The sequence below is a fragment of the Xyrauchen texanus genome, chromosome 33 (assembly GCF_025860055.1).
Source record: "Xyrauchen texanus isolate HMW12.3.18 chromosome 33, RBS_HiC_50CHRs, whole genome shotgun sequence".
Taxonomy (NCBI): domain Eukaryota; kingdom Metazoa; phylum Chordata; class Actinopteri; order Cypriniformes; family Catostomidae; genus Xyrauchen; species Xyrauchen texanus.
Window position 1 is genome coordinate 10207963 of NC_068308.1, and position 18176 is coordinate 10226138.

Genomic DNA, 18176 nt, shown 5'->3' on the forward strand with positions numbered 1-18176 from the left:
AGGCCTACTCTATCTCCAACCTTTGGGGGTATTTGTTGTTTGGATTCAGAATAAATTGTTACTTGTGAACATAATTCTTTTCAACTGTAAGAATACTATGGATTATGGGGCCCACTCAATTCACGAATAGGCCTACTGTAAATTTGGGTCAGTCGTCATCAATAGTTTTATTTTAATTATTTAATTCCCAGTAAATAAAAATATTGAAAACAAGTATTACTTATAATCTTCTATAATATAACACAATATATAACATGGTCCTAAAACACTTCATACATGATAGAGATATTGCATATTATTCTACATTGCCAATGCAACATTGCGATAAAAAAAAAAATGTATATGTATATGTATACTTGGCTTGTCAAGATCAAACTTTATGTCCGCTAAAATTGATTATAAAGTGGTTTTATCACTTCGTGTTAAACTTAAATCGAACCTTTATTGTTCTCTTTTTCTTTGGTTTTTTTACACATAATGCGTGCATTTCGTAAAAGATGGGAATGCAATGGGAAATAAAAATACTTTAAATATAATATAAAATGATATTGACCATTTAAATCAGTTATGCAATGGAACACACAAATAATGGAGTGGAGTATATGCTACGTATAGAAATGGATTGACAAATTAACTGTCTATTGTTTTATTATGTATTTATTATTTTTGAAAGTGTTGAAATTCCATTCCGGCAACTGCGCCGAATCCGACCAAACATTCTGCAGCATCAGTTTTCAATTAACGGAGGGAGATTACATAATCACAGATTTTAAGAGGATTGAGGTGATCAAAGTTTTTTCTTCTTCTCTCTTTCTGACAGCTGAGGTACTCTAATTATTTTTAAGCGCATTAATAGGCTAGCCTACATGTTCTACATTTCTACATTTTTATATTTGTATATTTTTGCATTTTAATTAATCATTTGTGCTGATTTTGAATTGTTGAAAAGCATACTATAGCCTATATACGTATTTTGTATTTGTTTGTGCCTTGTACAAGAACGGTGGAAAGACATATACTTATACATAAACTGGTTTTCAAAAATAAACCTATATATCCTCAGAATTATTCACTGAAGTGAAAGGGTGTCACTAGCCCAGGTCTCCCCTATAGGCCTGCATTAGCCATCGACTATTCTGTTGAATTACTAAAGTCGAAATATATTAAGGTAATATGCCTACATACTGTAAATCTTACTACATATTTAGGACACTTAAATATTTCCTCCTCTCTTTGATTTCGCGCAATGTGATATCTGTAAAGCTCGTGCTTTGCACATGTTTATGATCGATATCAGTTCTCAGCACCATTCAATAACAAATGTTCATCAACTTAATTTAGCACTCCCTGGTGTCGCGTGACACACCAATCAGCGCGCGCGCTCGCGGAGCATGAGTCAGAGAAACACACAGGACCGGGAGCCTGAGGTGACTACTACAGATATTGCGCCGTTTAAGAAAAGATACGTTCTTATTTAACTTTGCGACTCATTTCGGCGACCTTTGGAAATATATTTCGATTAAGGATTTAGTGGTTGTTTCGCTCATTTTGGGATGGATCCTGTTCAAGGTCTCTCTCGTGCACAGTGAACGTTCAATGCAGCTCTCAGACCATCATCGGGCTTTATGGACTTGACTGTTAGGCTAATGATGTCTATGCGTTTCATGTCTGATACTCTGAATAGTTCTGATCCCTCCAAATCAGCATTTTTAGAGTTTGGCCACGGGCTTCCAACAAACCAGCAACATTTACCGGGATTCACACATAATATTTACCCAGTACATGGATTGCACTCAAGCGGACACCACCAGCACGATGGTCCCTACCCTTCCACCGCGTCCCATTACAGTCGGCCGCTGGGATACGCCTACCCTGGCCCGGTGAGCGCTTCTGCCCCGAGTGCTTACATGCCCTATCAGCAAAACAACCACAGCAGTACTTTGGTGCACACAAGGGCTGAGGAAACGAGTAAGTATCCTCGTAAATACACCAATAATAATAATAGTAATAATAATAATAAGTTTACAGTGTGTCTGCTAGATTTGAAATATTTAAAATACCTGTGCGTCTGTTTTGTCATTTGTTATAAATTGTATTAGGACATTAGGACAACCACTTTATTTTAATGCATAGGCTATTTCTGTTAATGATAAAATATTTCAAAAGTTAGCATTCTTACCAATGCAAAGTGTGTTTTAAATAAATACCGAATTGAATGTAAAATAGCACATTTGATCCAAATAATATTAGGCTGCTACAGACAGGAGTTTCTTGTAAATCAGTTGCAAATGGTAATAAATAAATTTTTATAGAAAAATAAATAAATAAATAAAAACGAATAATCCTGCGTCCATCATGTCGTAATTTAGTGTAAGCATATTTTTATACGTGTACTTTGTGATTAAAAGTAAAATAGGCTGCTTTTCAGAAATACATTTTAAAAATTGCTTATAGGCCTACTACACTTAAAGAATAACGTTTGTTACTTGTTTCGTTATCTGTGCCTATACATAGGCAGCCTACTTAATCATACGTATATTTAGCCTATATTTTGTAGGCTATAGTTAGGGGTCTTCATTTTCGAGCTTTGTCGAGAGCCATATTGCAAAATTAAGACATTTTCAAATGTTTTATTTTGAATTATTAATGCAACATACAACGACAATGTTATTACTATTATAGCTGCTAAATGCCATTGTAAGTTCACGTTTATTTATTTGTAACAGGCTAAGTAGGCCTGTAGGCTAACTTCAGAGTAAACCTGACTTTAAAAATGACATTACTTATGATTTACAGATCTTAAAAATGATGACCCATTAATTCCCCTCTAAAACACATTCTAATGTAAAACTAACAAACAGACAGTTACAGTGATCCTGTTTATTGCGCCATAATTTACGAGTGCTCTCACGGTTAGGCGCTGATGACCTAGCCTGTTTATGACGTAAGATAGCTAGCATTTACTATGCCATAATGATATAGTTTTATTTCGTCTACATGCCTGAAGACCACGAAAAGCCAGTCATTGAGAACGGTGAAATTCGTCTTAATGGTAAGGGGAAGAAGATCCGCAAACCGCGAACCATTTACTCCAGTCTTCAGCTGCAGGCGCTGCAACAGCGGTTCCAGCAGACCCAGTACCTGGCGCTGCCCGAGCGCGCTGATCTGGCCGCGAAACTGGGATTGACGCAAACACAGGTAGGCCTATATATGTATCATTTAAAATATTATTGAATATGACTGACTCATCCTGACTACATTTAAAGGTTAGACAAGGTTATAAATATAGCCTATGCATGTTACAACTTTGTGCAGCGCTATGAGTTCGTGGACAATTTCGCAAAAGAAATGCCTATTTTAGCGGCACACATAATTTTTAGGCGTTGTAACGTGAATTAATCTATCAGAAACTGATTATGCTGAGGTGGGGCTCTAATTCAGTTTCATACTAAATATACAGAGTGAACATTCAAACGAGGCCCTGATGAGTCAGTCATTACTGGTTTCTGGGCATGTATGTACTTTGTGTCCTTCATGTATACGCAAGTACAAGCTGATACGTTTCTCTGTTTTTAAGACTAAGTAAGGATTTGGTTTAATCCGACCTATACTTTAATTTTTAGTTTGCACACTGTAGGCCTACATGTCCCCCAGTGCTTAAGCAGTTATATAAAGGATTGTCTTCTTCTTCATTGGTTAAGCCATATGCTTAATAAGAAGTGCTGTGATGTATTTATCATAATTAGGTTGTTTCTGGGCCAGTGAATAATATACATGATTCGTTTTATTACTAGTTCTCAATATATATGCACTGTATTTCTTGTTTCCCTTTTTTTGCTATTTATTCTATATACTATCCCATTTACTATACTGTGTATTTACATATGTAATTACTGAGTAATACTGATGAACTACATGTTTTTAGTTTGTACTTAGTTTGTGTAGCTGCTTGTACTACTTTGTCACTGTAAAATCAAATTAGTTTACCTTAGATTTGTTTTAAAGCAATTGGTTTGCAGGCTTTTTGAAGGATAGTTAGTTCCAAGTAAACTTAACTCATATGTGATTCAAATATCATTGTTTATTTCAATGATTTGTATTAATGTCAGTATAAGGGAAATTATGACTGGAATCTCGGTTAATCATTAATCACTGGATTCTCCTCAGCACTTCTTAGTGCACATAAATCTTACACACCATTGAGTAAAGAAGAATAGCTTAAATTGAACAGGCTCACCAGCTACAACTAAACAACAACAATAGTTATAAGAATTTTAAATAGTTTAATTTTTAATCACAATTATTATTTTTCTACATACAGTAAGTTCCCTTGCTTTGACCAAGCATACAGTACATCATTTATTCAAGTGCAAGGGCTTCTGGGTATTCCACACAGCCACAATTTTGTACTTGATCATTTTGAGTAAGTAGTACATGAAGCCAATATGTAAAGAACAATTGCATTTCAGTTATTATTCCTAAATGTGACACTTCAAGTACTTTTTAATTATTATTATTAAGGACAACTTTAGAGTTTAGAGAGCAATGGTAACTTAGTTAAAACTAGTAAGAATAGTAATAATTAAGCTTAAGTTGAGTAAACTGTTTTTGTTTGTTTATTTTTGAATTTACGATAACTATTAGTATTTACAGTGAATAGTAATTAATAATAGTAAAATGTCATTTGTGCCACATTTTTAAATCTTTTATTTATTGATTATGTTCAGTTAACATCATTCTCTTTGGCACGGATAATCAACTGATGTCATTACATGTTATGTCCATTTTATACTGATTAATAAGATCCTTAACTGGTGTAATTGAAATGTATTGTTTAACATCACTGCTGTTTAAACACAGAAAAATTGAAATATGCCATCACCCATGGCACACATAATATAAGCCTTCCCTTTACACTCACATTAGTTTTGATTTACTTTTTTCACTCCCTCTTCATCTTTGTCATACACACTTGCCATTCTCAGTGTGACAGGTTGCTCCTCGTTTTGGGCTTGTAGAATGAGTTCAGTCTGTCCCACAGCTACAAGAGGTTTCCTGTCTGATTACGCCTCGGTTTTCATCAAAGCGCATCAAAGAGTTCCTGTCATCTGTTAAAAAATGCCTCACACTGGAGATTTAACCAACTGTTTGTGAATAAAATGCATGCAAGCACACATTCTGCTGATATAGGTTGCACTGTTATACAGTCATTTTCCATTTGATCCATAATCACGACTGAAGGCACATAAGCAAGTGCCACACAGAGCATGTTTTGGCTCGTCCAAGTCCCACTTTACACATATAACATAGGTCTGGAATCCATCACCTCACCATAAAAGCGGTTTTGCAAACCAGAATATGGAAATAAAAAAGAAAATCCACTTTACATGTGTTTTTTTTTTAATCTGTTGACAGCCAAACTAATAGCATTGTTAAACCCATTGTATAGATTTTGATTGAGGTTATGGAAACTGTTAGGTGGGCTCTCTGAGACAGACTCGCAATGTGCGAGGGGATTGGTGGCTGGTGTTCTTTTGTACTGGGGCTCAGCCGAATCCTTCTAAAGGCACGATTGTAGGTTTTACCCTCAAAGGTGTCTATTCCAAATTGAGTACAGAGGTCAGACCCACATTGCTTGCACATGTGCAAGCAAACTGTAAACTCCTACATCATTTAGGATGTGTTTTTGATGAAATACTGTAAAGACATTTAAAGTTCTGGCCAAATCATAAAAAAGCTTTAAATGTTAAATGGTGGGTGGCTGTATTATGAATATGTTGCAATGCCATGCTACATTTATCAGTATCAGTGGAAAAATAATATCACTTTTACAATGTTTTCTTCCAAACAAACTCTCTGGGAGTCATTTCAGTTCAATTAATTTTACGCTGTGATTCTTTTTGTCAGACACATGCATCGCTGCCCTCATCAAAATGGCATGGCGGAACAATTGCAGGGCATACATTTAATGAAACGCAGCAATGTCAAAGAGTCCATCTTAAGGAAAAAGTCTTGGAGTTGTCTGGCAAATTCGAGTGTCAATAATTTTATTATGAGCAAAGAAAGCATCTTGAACATAGACCGCTGTCACCTGATAGCTAAACTGTATTAAATGAAGCCTCTATTCTGAAACACTTTTCTTTCCTTATGTTCTATACTTTGTTCTTGAAATTTTGCTACAGTTGTACTGTACAACACTTTGGGTCAAGTTGTTTTTAAATGCGCTTTACAAGTAAAAATGACTTGACCTAAACATCATAAAACTAGCTGGAAAATGTCTCGGAGATTTATGTATTTTAATGCAAATTTTTCTACTCTCTTTATTGAAGGTTAAAATATGGTTTCAAAACAAGCGCTCGAAATATAAGAAGATAATGAAGCACGGGTGCACTGAAGGGGAGATGCTTCACACCACCTCCTCATCTTCTCCTTGTTCTCCCGGTCTGTCGCAGCTCTGGGAGGTCTCCATGGCCAACAAAGTGCCATCCATGCACCCAAGCAGTTATATGAACAGTTATGGACACTGGTATCCTCCACACCACCAGGATCCTGTGCCCAGACCTCAGATGATGTGATTTAAAATAGGACAAATGGAGCCAGAGACTCCATTCAGTCCTGACACATGCCCATCTGTAGATCTACGCCTGTGAAGGTCTTTTCCTTTACAGTGTTCATGTGTTGTATTACTTCGTGTGTTTGAAAGGACTGTGTTTTACTCTTTATGCAAGCAGGTGCCTGTGACTTCCATAATATACAATAGTAGCGTTTCAACTTTTTCAGATTTCTTAATATTTGCTTTAAATAAAGGATATATGAAAAGAATGAATGTCTTGCTTTATTGTAAAGGTTTTACTAAATTAATTAGAATTCGAATAAGCCTAATAATAACAATGGTTGTCATTATTACTACGTTATAATGTATTATTATAACTATAAAACAAATAGAGTAACCTTTTTGCATTGTGTGGATATAAATTGCTCATATATAGCATGCAACTATGGTCGCAATCAGGGCCGTAGCTAGTGGGGTGAAAGGTGGTAATGATTCTAGGGGCCCACAGGTCCAGGGGGGCCCCACATTAAATTCTAAACTGTATTTTTAATAGGTAAGGGGCCCAGAGCATTTTACAGTAAGGGGGCCCTGAATACTTTGCTATGGCCCTGGTCACAATCATCGAAACTGGGATGGGTTATTTACAGTTAAATATATATTTGCACCAATTTACACAACAACTTCACTTAATTTGTTTGAGTTTTGAATTTTGTTTTACCAACTCACCTGAGCATATTAAAGGTTACGATTTATAAATAATTTATTATCAAGACAATGGCTGTAAAATTTGCTTTTTATAAGTGGGTTCTGACCAGGATTGTCACCTCAAACACCTGTTCCGTTTATGCATTATTGTATTATTTTGAGGTGGCTAGCAATTATTGGAAATAATATTTAGTTTTTTGTATTTTCATTATTATTATTTTTTATGTTTTTCCTTCAAGATCACTAAACCAACTGTGTTTTCAGTAGGTTAAGAAGATAATGTCAACAAAATCTTGCAGGGGCAGATTTAGCCTACCCGATTATTCGGTCTTCAAGTTAATGATTTATCATAAGTTGAATAATAGATAAAAAAAATATAACTTATTAAAAATGCATTCGAAGAAAAAAAAATAGAAGACTTTCATTCCTGAAAATAAATTAAGAGGACACGGTTTGCTGGATAGATTAACTAGCAGAATGACAAAGCGATTTAATCGTTCAAAAAGCGTCCTTATTTGGACATGCAGACTCGAGTAAATACATTTGTCCAATGCAATGATAACCTACATTAGTTATCGAACTTAAAGCAAAAAACCCAAGAACTTTACATTTTAAAGCAGGAACAATTTTTTTCTTTATTTTTATTTTTACCGCTTTAAATCAGCAAAAGCGGTAAAAATTAAAATAAAGAAAATAATTGTTTCTGCTTTGTTCCAGCTATATATATTTTTTATTTATTTATTGAATGAGTGAATGTCGGGATGTCATCATGATAAATCGCGACAGAAATCACACGTGACGCACATTAGCTACATATTGATTTGTCCATGTCAGTGCTTAAACTGTTTAAAGACCGTGAACAATATTTGTGTAGCCTATTCATATAAAGACATCCCACATTGGGCTGATGTTCATTTAAAATGGCAAACGCAGTTATTATTTGCGGGCTTTCCCGTTTTGCTTCTGAAAACGCCACTTAGATTTTTAATAGCCTATCTACATTTAGTACAATGCAATTATTAAAGTGCAAGTCAATGCAAGTCAAACTCTAAAAACACACCGAGAAAAAAAAAGAAAAGAAAGAAAAAACATCAGGACCATATGAAACGTGTCAACATTAGAAGCAATCTGGAAACGTATTAAAGGTCACTTGTTAGCATGCTTGAAATGATTGAACCGTCACAAAATAAAGGGTGAGGCTTTTGCTGTGATCCACTGTAATAAGATGCCACCTGGAGGGTTTGGGGTCCACTTGACCTGACTTTGACCCGGTTCACTCAACAGAGTCTTGTCTAAACAGGTGTATTACAAAGCATCTTGTAATAAATAGGAGCCCTTTAGAACCAATTCAGCATGGTGTGGGGCTCTTAGTGCATGAATGAAATCTGTATTCATCAATCACACATTGTAATAACATCATGTACATTATTGAGTGAATATTTTATTTCAGGCAATATTGTTAAAGTGAACTTGGAATAACATTAATATGAACATATTGCCTTCCACATGCAGTTATTATGCACAGATTAGGTTTTCTTATTCAAAGATTAGGGAAAGTATCGCTGATATCGAGCATAACGATTCACATTTATGAGTCACTGCAACACATGTTGGAGATTTACTGCAATACAGTCTCCTATTTATTTCGATTTTAGCCATTGCTCATTTCAGCTACACAAGAAGAAGCAGGACACAAAGTCACTTACCTCCTCGACTGATCTCTCAACACTGGTAACTCACAAGTCACCAAACAAACCACACTGGAAAATCCACCACACTTCTGTAAATGCAAACCATCTCTCTAATGTTCCAAAAATATGGTTTTGTTTTAGCATCCTCGTGCCTTCTTTATATACTCCCATCCCTGAGTTTGATTTGGGCAGATTATGTTGCTCCGTTAAGATGTCAGTCATGGGAAGAGAAGACCAGTGTATTTGAATGATGTAGCGAGGCCTCATAAGGGAAATCGTGGGCAATTTTACATCTCAAGATTAGAATAATGGGTGCTCATGTTGGACAAGCAGAGAAAGAGGCTTTCAAACAGGGCAATTACATAGGAAGCTGATTTGGGAGAGCACTAAAGAGTGATGGGGTGACGGATGGGAGTATAAAGGGACAAGATGATGGCTGAAGATGAAAACGTTTTTTATAGATTTGCATGACTGAGCACTCTCTGATAGCATTGGAGGTGTTTAATGAATTTTAATCGTAGCGTATGGCCTAAAGTGATGATGCCTCATCACTCTGAATCAGAATGGATTCAGGGGCCTGGAGGTGAGATTTGCATTGTGAAGGGCAAGGACCACTCATCAGGATGAAACCAGTTCCCAGAATCTTCCACCGTTTCTGGGGTGAACAAGAGTTCAGTGGTTCACAGCTGTCAAGAATACCTCTCTCATTTGATCTTATTTACATTTCGAGCAGAACGATGCTGCTGAGTGAAGCCTGCTTAGAGGCAGTGGACTCTGTCCCGCTAGCTTTGAGCGGGTGTCAGGCAGCTGCCCCCTGTCTTTACATGGCAACATGTGCGTGTCCAAACCGCTGCTGACCTCCTGTTCAACTCTCATTTGCCACCCCAGAGGCCTCCAGTGCCATTTTTTGGATATGGTTTCTTGTCAAACGGGCAAAAATTGGCCCTGCCTATCTTTATTTAGGGTGTTGCGGAGCAGCGAATCTTAGTATCATATTTAAGTTCAACAGTTCAGGACTGGACAAAGCACTGTGGGCCTGTCTCTGAGGTGACCTTGTTAGCCCACACACCCAGCTTTGGCCCTGCTGGTGTACCAGCTTCTTTGAGTGAGCGATGTGTCCCACGACGATGCAGCTAGATCGTACCCCATAATTGAAGGCCACACACCATGAACAAGCCAAACAGAAAGCAGATATCTTACATATGGCCCATGCAACTACAACTGCAAATATTGTATCAAACAGATAGCAGGCGTGTTCTTTATGGAACCTATGGCATAACTGCGTCAGATGAAAGTGGTAAACATTAGAGGGGATAAAATGTCATATGATTTGAGCTATGGTCTTTGTATACAGATGACGGGATTATCATGTTTTTAAAAGAGAACTAAGTGGCCTGACAGGTTTTAGGTGTGAATATGACTCTTTCTTCTCTTTTGGAGGTAGAAGAGTAACTCAATCTCATACAACAGTGAGGTGGGTATTAGAAGATCTTCATGACTAATTCCATAGCTGTGAGATGCCCAGAAATGACTCACACTTGACCAACCAACCATCTTAACCACCATCTAGGCCTATATCTATCATAGCATAAATCTGACTACTGTGACAGGCTGTTCGCTGATTTTTATTATTTTTTTCTTTCAGCATCAGCACCCACATCCAACTGTTCTTTATCAGTGAATTTCATAGCAGTATTTTTGGACATAAAATTGATCACGCAGATGGACTGTTCAAATTTTTTTTGAGAAAGCTACATGCCACATTTGGCCTTTTTAATACTGAATGAAAATTCCTATCTAAAACATTTCCATATTCCGAAGTTATTACATGATTATTTATTTATTTAATTAATTTATTTGTGTTATATTTATTATTATTATTATTATTATTATTATTATGAATATTATTATTATTATGATTATTATTGTTGTATTTTTATTATTTTACCAAAACTTTGTCCTAAAGCAACCTTATGGATATATGTTTTCCATGCGGTGCTTATTGTGACAATTTACTTGATGCCATATTCATATTCCACATAGAATGATGCACCTCTAGAACCGAGTTACACAGCGTTCTGCATAAAAATCTCGAGGTAGTTTTGTTTACATTGTATTAATAATCAACCACAAACACATAGAACTAATGAACTAAATTACTGGATGACTAATTAATAAAATAGGCCCATATGGGCTCCAAGCATATCAAAGCAATCCAAGCACGAGCATGTTGTTTTGGTGAAAGGATCAAAATTCAACCTTTAATATTGGATCACAGTTTTGTCAGTCTGCATACAATGACAATAATAATAATAATAATAATAATAATAATAATAATAAGTTGGCTTATTATTTACTTATTTTATTATACTTATTATAACAACCATAACATAAGAAAAAGAATAGCGTCTACTCAGAAACAAACATATTTATTACATTTTTAGATTTACTTCATTTGCATTAACGTGTACAACACAATATATGAATTATAAGGTCAACTTAAAGCGATACATAAAGTAAAAAACATATTGTGAGTTCCTTGAAGTTCTTTGGCTAAAACATCCATCAAATTTCCATTTTAATATTACTAACTCAAACTATCAAGTACAAAACTGAGGTTGTGGGCAATACCCATAATCCCTTTGCCCTTGAACATGTAAGCATGTTTTGTTTGGTCAAAAGCAATTTATTGGGGGCATTTAAACAATTGTTAATAAGAACTCATAGAGATTTGACCTCTTTTTGTATTATTGATGTTGTTTTCCTGTAATTAGTTGTTCTGTTGAAAGTCATTATTAGGGTGATTAGTGTTCCCGTTGGTGAAGTTGGATCCTCTTCTTCAATCCATGTCATGTTTCCTTGTGCGTGTGAATGTGTGTAGCTGATGTGCAGCTTTATTTGCACTTCTTTGTCTAATCAATTGTTTCATTAATGAATACTTGTTTTCTTTTGAGACAATTAAATTAGGTAGAAACAACAATATTTAAGTTCATTTGAAACAATGTGCTATTCATTTTTAAATCGTATTCATGTGACACCTATTTAAGGTAATTAAGTTGAATGAATTCATACATTTGTGTAGATATAACAAAGGTTTTCTATTTATGCTGACATAAAATGACTACGTTGAATTTACTTAAAAAGCATGATGCAAAAATTCTACATATTTATTTTAAGTGAATCCAACACATCATTTGTTTCACTGTTTATGGGGTCTGAATGATGATACAAACCTCAGCATTAGCGGTTAGTCATTTAATTTCTGCATGAAACAAGATTATTTATGGTCTCTATGGTTCAAATTATGGTTTTGCTCTCATTCCACCTCAAACTAGAGGGCATGCCACAAAATCTACAAACTGACGAAATGGTTTGCGTTAAGCCTGTTTTATATTTTGCACAGTCATGATTCAATGTGCCTCTGTTTAGGAGGCTGTCCCTTTTTCCTGTGAATTGGCAGTATTGGTTAATGATTTTATGAATAACAAGTTTAAGCACATGGTGTTCCAGGTCTTCAGGCAACACCTACATTTAGCTGAAGGTCTATATCTGAGATGCACATTGTCTATTTTAAATGAGCTATATTTAATAGACATTACTCATTAAAACACAAAATGTTGAAAGTAAACAAACTGTCTTGATATTAAAAGCACAATAAGACGATACATGTTAATGGCACACTAAGTGTTACTTGAGTTTAGTGAAGTCCATGGGCCTACATTAATTGTACCTAGGCCTATGTATATATATATATATCATTCGTTATAACATTAACATACATTATGACATGTGTAATAACGAGCTATATGTATTCTTTTTAATTTATGTAAATGAATAATGTTAGAATGCCTGTTAATAGCCTACCATATTTATTAAGTTAGCTATCATTAAGTTTTGCCCAAAACATTTGTGTCAGTTCCGAGTTTATTATAGAGCACATAAGCTATTTTACTGTCCATAGATTTTCATTATATTATCTCATTGGATTTGTCGGAAAATAAATATCCGGAGTGTTTAAAAAGTCTGATGGCGGATGAATTATAGAATTTTTCACACCTAATTTCTGCATGATGTTGTGGCAACCATTGGACGCTTTCTCGCCAATTTTCTTGAATAAAAATCAACAACACATGTTTTCAGTAAGACTAACAGGAAATCAATTCTTCTAGAAAACATCTGATGCTGTTAAACTCCAGACCACCAGAAACATCCTACCTGAGACTGCCCGAACCTTTTTAAACTTTAACCATGTACGTGTAGCCATGTGACAATCATTTATTTTCATTCACTTTCTCACTTTTCAGACACATCTAAATCATAATAATATGCTGTTTTTAAGACACATGACATTTTATTTAGTCTCCAAAACAAATGGGGTCACCCTTACTTGGAAGACACCAGCTGAGGTGCTCCACAATTGCTCCATTAAACACATTTCTGTATGTATCTTCTATATCGTGATTTCTTTCTGCACCTTTAACAACTTATTTAGATGTTGTTAAACTGACTTCAAAGTTTTAGACAATTGGGAAAAAGGAACGACGGTGGAGTGCAGCACCAAAATAAAAAATGTATTAAAAAAAAACTATGTTGCCTTAAATCAACACTGTACTACAATGGATTTGCACCAATGTATTTTCCCATTGGGAATATTTATAGATAGTGGCATCTATTATATTGCGTTTATTCATTTATTATAAAACGTTTACAATGTATTATAATTGCATTTTTGCATTAATAACACAATCATGATTAGTTGTTTCTAATGTTTGTATATATATATATATGGTAAGGAAAAGAAGAGTGCACAGTTATTTTTCCAATTGACAATATCAATATTGAAGAATGCATGAAAATTAATCCATACAATTTTTGTTATTCTCCTATTGGCTCCTCACTTCTTCTTCTTCTTCTTCTTCTTCTTCTTCTTCTTCTTCTTCTTCTTCTTTCTTTCTTTTTCGCCCTGAGGGCGAAATTCCAATTGTATAAAATACCTAAATGAATTAAAGAAATTAAGAGAAACAATTTAAGACAAACTAGTTTTTATTTTATTTTATTTTTTTACTATTTCCACTGTGCTGCAGCAGTGCTAAATTGCGACTTTTCCTTAAAATAAATTACATGTATTTATTTTGTATTATTTTTTTAATATTTTGTATTTTTTTTTTACTATTTTCCACTGTGCTGCAGCAGTGCTATATCGCGACTTTTCCTTAAAATAAATTACATTGCTTTATTTTGTATTATTTATTTATTTGTTTTAATTTTTTCAAATACATTTTTATTACAACTATTTTATGTCAGAAAATCAAATGAGGAAAATATTCCATCGTTGGAACATAATATCTACTTTTCAGGGTTACTAATTGTAGTCAAAGACAAACGTGTGAAATAAACGAAACATGCGGAAACATGGACGCTCCCCATCTGAATGTTTGTGAAATGAATCAAAAACACCAACAAGCATTATTACATTATAAAATGTATATAAATCAAACCTAAATTAAATTTTGATTTCTAACTATAGGCTACGTATTCATGTTTGAAGGAACTATTAATCTGTTAAACCTTTGATATGTTAATAAAAATGACAGAAATGTAATACAGTGCGACTTATTCCTTGTCATATTTATTGAAAACAAAGCAAAACTGCGGGAACACGAGGAACAGGATAAATGACGCTCTGGAATACCGTCATGCTATAATTTGCATATAGCCTACCCGTTAACCTCTTGTTTTGCTTAGGCCTTCCTCTGATGCTTTTGTTTGCTGTGTCTGCTTGTAGTGCCCGACAATCCCATAGCTCGAGGCTTTATTTCAGTAGTCATCCCCCTCATCGCTGTAGTCCTGTTATCTGCCAACAGAATACTAATAAAATCCAGTGACTCCAACATGTCTGCTCGCCTGTCGCCTCCTACAGCTTCTTTGCACGCAGCCCTACCAGGCTTATGCATGCACCATCCCAAAATAACATCTGATTTAAGCCTTTCCAAACCAATGCAATAGCATTTAAAAGATGTTTAAATCATTTAAAGCATAAATCATCTTGAACACAACAAAGTCAAATCTGATATTGACCTAATGTGGTCAAGGTGGACCATCAGTTTGTCTTAGTCTCATTTTGGACAGCATAAAGCAAAGAGTATAAAATAAGAAATTATTTTCAATTATCATTTATTCAATGTAACAGAATAATAATAAAACTACTTACAGGAATATAAAATGGTTCAAGCACCACAGTGCAGTCTTTATCTTTCGAAAGAACACGAACTTAGTGGTTCTGTTTTATTTAAACACATATGTACAGCTTTCCACATTTTGTACAATATAACTTATGTCCTGAGTCTCTGACGCGCGCGATAGGTGATAACTTCAACATTCTTTTTATATGTATTCACAAAACATGAAAATAAAAGGAAGCCATATACAATATAATAATTTAAAACCACGCTTATCTTCCTTTACATTGTTGAACCTACACCTATGTGCATGAAATAGGTCTGAGTAGCCGGGACACATTGAAACATTGGAAATATACTACTGCTATTGCAACACAAATCGTCAATATCGACAGATCTGCGTTCAACGTGCGTTTAAACTGTCAACCAAATGCCAACACAAGCGTGCTGTTTCACTCCAGATACTCGAGGAGTATCTCTCAGCTTATTTTGAGGAGTCGTTTCCCTCTTATATTAAACTCTCATCAGTGTCTGTTAATACACGGCCCCCACGCTCTGTGGAGGTCCCAGGTGGTGTACTGGATGCTGTAAATGTGATCCCTGTTGGTACCAGTGATTGCTGTATTCTTCCATGTTGGGGGCTGTGGAGCTGAGGGGTGGCTGGGGGATCTGACCCCGGTTGACCTGGATAGAGTGCGCGTTATTGTCCCAAACGGCCGGGGATGGAGGGGAGTTGCAAGCCATCGAGTCGCTGGCGTTCGGGCTGTGGTCCAGAGGAACGTCGCCGTTCTTGTACAGCTTCTTGAACTTGGATCTCCGGTTCTGGAACCAGATTTTCACCTGTGCAAAAAAACAAAAAACACGTCAATACAATTCACTATATGATCAGACCAACCTACTGATCTTACTATACATCTTAAAAATAAATAACATAAACACATAAATAAATAAAAGAACGATATCAACATTAAATTGATTCGAACTAATATATATATATATATATATATATTTTTTTTTTTTCATTTATTTATTTATTTTTTTTCAAAATGCTACACACATAATTAACAGCTAATAATCTGTTAATTGTAGCATCCATGTACTATGTGTTCCTTAAAAATATGAGTGATGCAATTTCAAAACAAAAGGTGTTCCTTTTTGAACCCGATAAATCTTTTATAAACTGATGTCCTTTCAGCTTATCTCAAAGTGTTCAGTAGGTGTCAATGTGAAGGCTATTTAACTATAAAAGCGCAAGTAGTAACTTTAAGCTGTTAACACAATGTCAAGTGTCAGACTACTAATTGTAAATTAATTTGAGCTCCAGTATTACCTGTGTCTGTGTGAGCCCCAGCTGTGCTGCCAGTTCAGCTCTCTCCGGGAGCGCCAGATATTGCGCCTTCTGGAAGCGGCGCTGCAGTGCGGCGAGCTGGTAACTCGAGTAAATGGTGCGCGGCTTTCGGATTTTCTTGGGTTTTCCGTTCACCATCCGAACTTCAGTCTCTGGTTCCTCTTTGACTGTGAAGAATAAAATGACAAACAACGTTATATCAAACGATTCAATCGAAGGATTTTTACAGGAGCTTAAGAAAAAACGATTTCGGATTTCAGCATGCTTGGTCTAATTTTGCGATTGTGACGCAATATAAAAATTCACGGAAATTCGGAAAAACATTTAAGTTTTTTATATTGTGATATATAGTTGAACTATATATGTTTTTATTATAATTAGACAACGAAAACTTTCCAACCCTGCTAAAACTTCTAATAAAACCTTCGAGTTGCTTGCAAAGGATAATTATAAACCGTAAAATCGTTTAACAATATATATATATATATATATATATATATATATATATATATATATATATTTTATATATTTAAATAACCAAATAAATAATGAGCAAAGAGCGATGAAAATATTTTTGCCTCAACAGGGACTCGATTTAAATTTTTTATTAAAATTAAAAATCGACGCGCGCACATGATATTTTTTTCTGCGTATATTAAGAGAATAAACTATTTTCACAAGTCACCTTTAGAAATGCATATACCTTTGAAAATTAAAATAAAATAAAATAAAATAAAAATAACTTTTCTCACCTGCACTTTGGGGTGGCGTCTGTAGATCCCTGTTGTAATGTCCGTATTGTCTGTAAGTATTGCTGTACGGATATTCTGTCTTGGTGGGAAAAGGTCCTATTGATGCCCCCATCCCAGACAGATTAAACTGATGATATGAATTCATCTGTTGAGGGTATGGAGGACTCTGGTAGTATTCGTGCTGGCTGCTGTAATAACCCATATCTGTAGCCGAAGACTCTGGAAGAGTCGGAGAGTCCTTAGAAGTCGGATGGCAACTCATGGAGCCTGAAAGATCGGTTGAAATTCCAGGTATCTTCCTGTCATAGGTCGGTCCACTCATCGTAGGGTCGTTTCCCTTTTGGGGGGAAAAAACGATCGTCCACTTATATTTCCAGGGCAGACTTGGGCAAACAAAACCAACAGACGTAGTCTAGGATGATTCCTTGAACGCAAATCCTCAGTGAGCTGGTTGTTCTCTAACTCCCTCGTCTGAAGCACTGAAGGTAATGGCAGAGACATAGTATGGGAAACTCTGAATTATAGGGCATATGGGTGGACGCTTGGCTCCTATTGGCTCCTCACTTCTTCTTCTTTCTTTTGTTCAGCCTGAGGGCGAAGCAAAGAAGTCTTCTCCAACTTGCTCCTCAACGTCTCCAAACTTCAGCATGAGGATTTCAACTGTTACAGTGACAATGGAGATCTGACATTTATAGATGTTGTAGTAGAGTAGGCTACAACAGAATTGTATGGACGTTTTTTAATTGAATTTACAAAACAGCCAGCAGAACATTACAATAAAACTTTTTTTTAAATAAAATATTCTGTAGCCTACTTCCAGATGTTTAACATCATGTTCTGATTTGTTTCAGACATTTCAGGCCAGACTGAATATTATGCATTAATAATGTAGTGCACTTTTGCACATTTTCTTGGCAGTCTCTAAACTGTTTGAGACATTTTCTTTTC

General features: G+C 35.4%; 2 protein-coding genes across 2 annotated transcripts; one reads left to right on the forward strand and one right to left on the reverse strand.

Annotated features, from left to right (window-relative positions):
- Positions 1 to 1391: 1391 nt before the first annotated feature.
- LOC127626953 (homeobox protein Dlx4b) lies at positions 1392 to 6804 on the forward strand. Its single transcript, XM_052103113.1, has 3 exons — positions 1392 to 1968; positions 3008 to 3198; positions 6330 to 6804. Exons 1-3 carry the CDS (start codon positions 1626 to 1628, stop codon positions 6573 to 6575), a joined length of 780 nt encoding a protein of 259 aa, XP_051959073.1. The 5' UTR covers positions 1392 to 1625; the 3' UTR covers positions 6576 to 6804.
- A 7551-nt stretch (positions 6805 to 14355) lies between these two features.
- LOC127627006 (homeobox protein Dlx3b) lies at positions 14356 to 17899 on the reverse strand. Its single transcript, XM_052103193.1, has 3 exons — positions 17229 to 17899; positions 16459 to 16643; positions 14356 to 15968 (listed from the first exon to the last, which is right to left on the reverse strand). Exons 1-3 carry the CDS (start codon positions 17548 to 17550, stop codon positions 15663 to 15665), a joined length of 813 nt encoding a protein of 270 aa, XP_051959153.1. The 5' UTR covers positions 17551 to 17899; the 3' UTR covers positions 14356 to 15662.
- Between the last annotated feature and the right edge of the window lie 277 nt (positions 17900 to 18176).

What these genes read in the sequence shown, in the direction of transcription:
- LOC127626953 (XM_052103113.1), top strand. Translation starts at nt 1,626, where the DNA reads ATGGACTTGACTGTTAGGCTAATGATGTCTATGCGTTTCATGTCTGAT. An exon ending in CACAAGGGCTGAGGAAACGA is followed by an intron (nt 1,969 to 3,007) that starts GTAAGTATCCTC and finishes ACATGCCTGAAG; the next exon opens with ACCACGAAAAGCCAGTCATT. An exon ending in TGGGATTGACGCAAACACAG is followed by an intron (nt 3,199 to 6,329) that starts GTAGGCCTATAT and finishes TCTTTATTGAAG; the next exon opens with GTTAAAATATGGTTTCAAAA.
- LOC127627006 (XM_052103193.1), bottom strand. Translation starts at nt 17,550, where the DNA reads ATGAGTGGACCGACCTATGACAGGAAGATACCTGGAATTTCAACCGAT. An exon ending in GACGCCACCCCAAAGTGCAG is followed by an intron (nt 16,644 to 17,228) that starts GTGAGAAAAGTT and finishes TATTCTTCACAG; the next exon opens with TCAAAGAGGAACCAGAGACT. An exon ending in TGGGGCTCACACAGACACAG is followed by an intron (nt 15,969 to 16,458) that starts GTAATACTGGAG and finishes TTTTTTGCACAG; the next exon opens with GTGAAAATCTGGTTCCAGAA.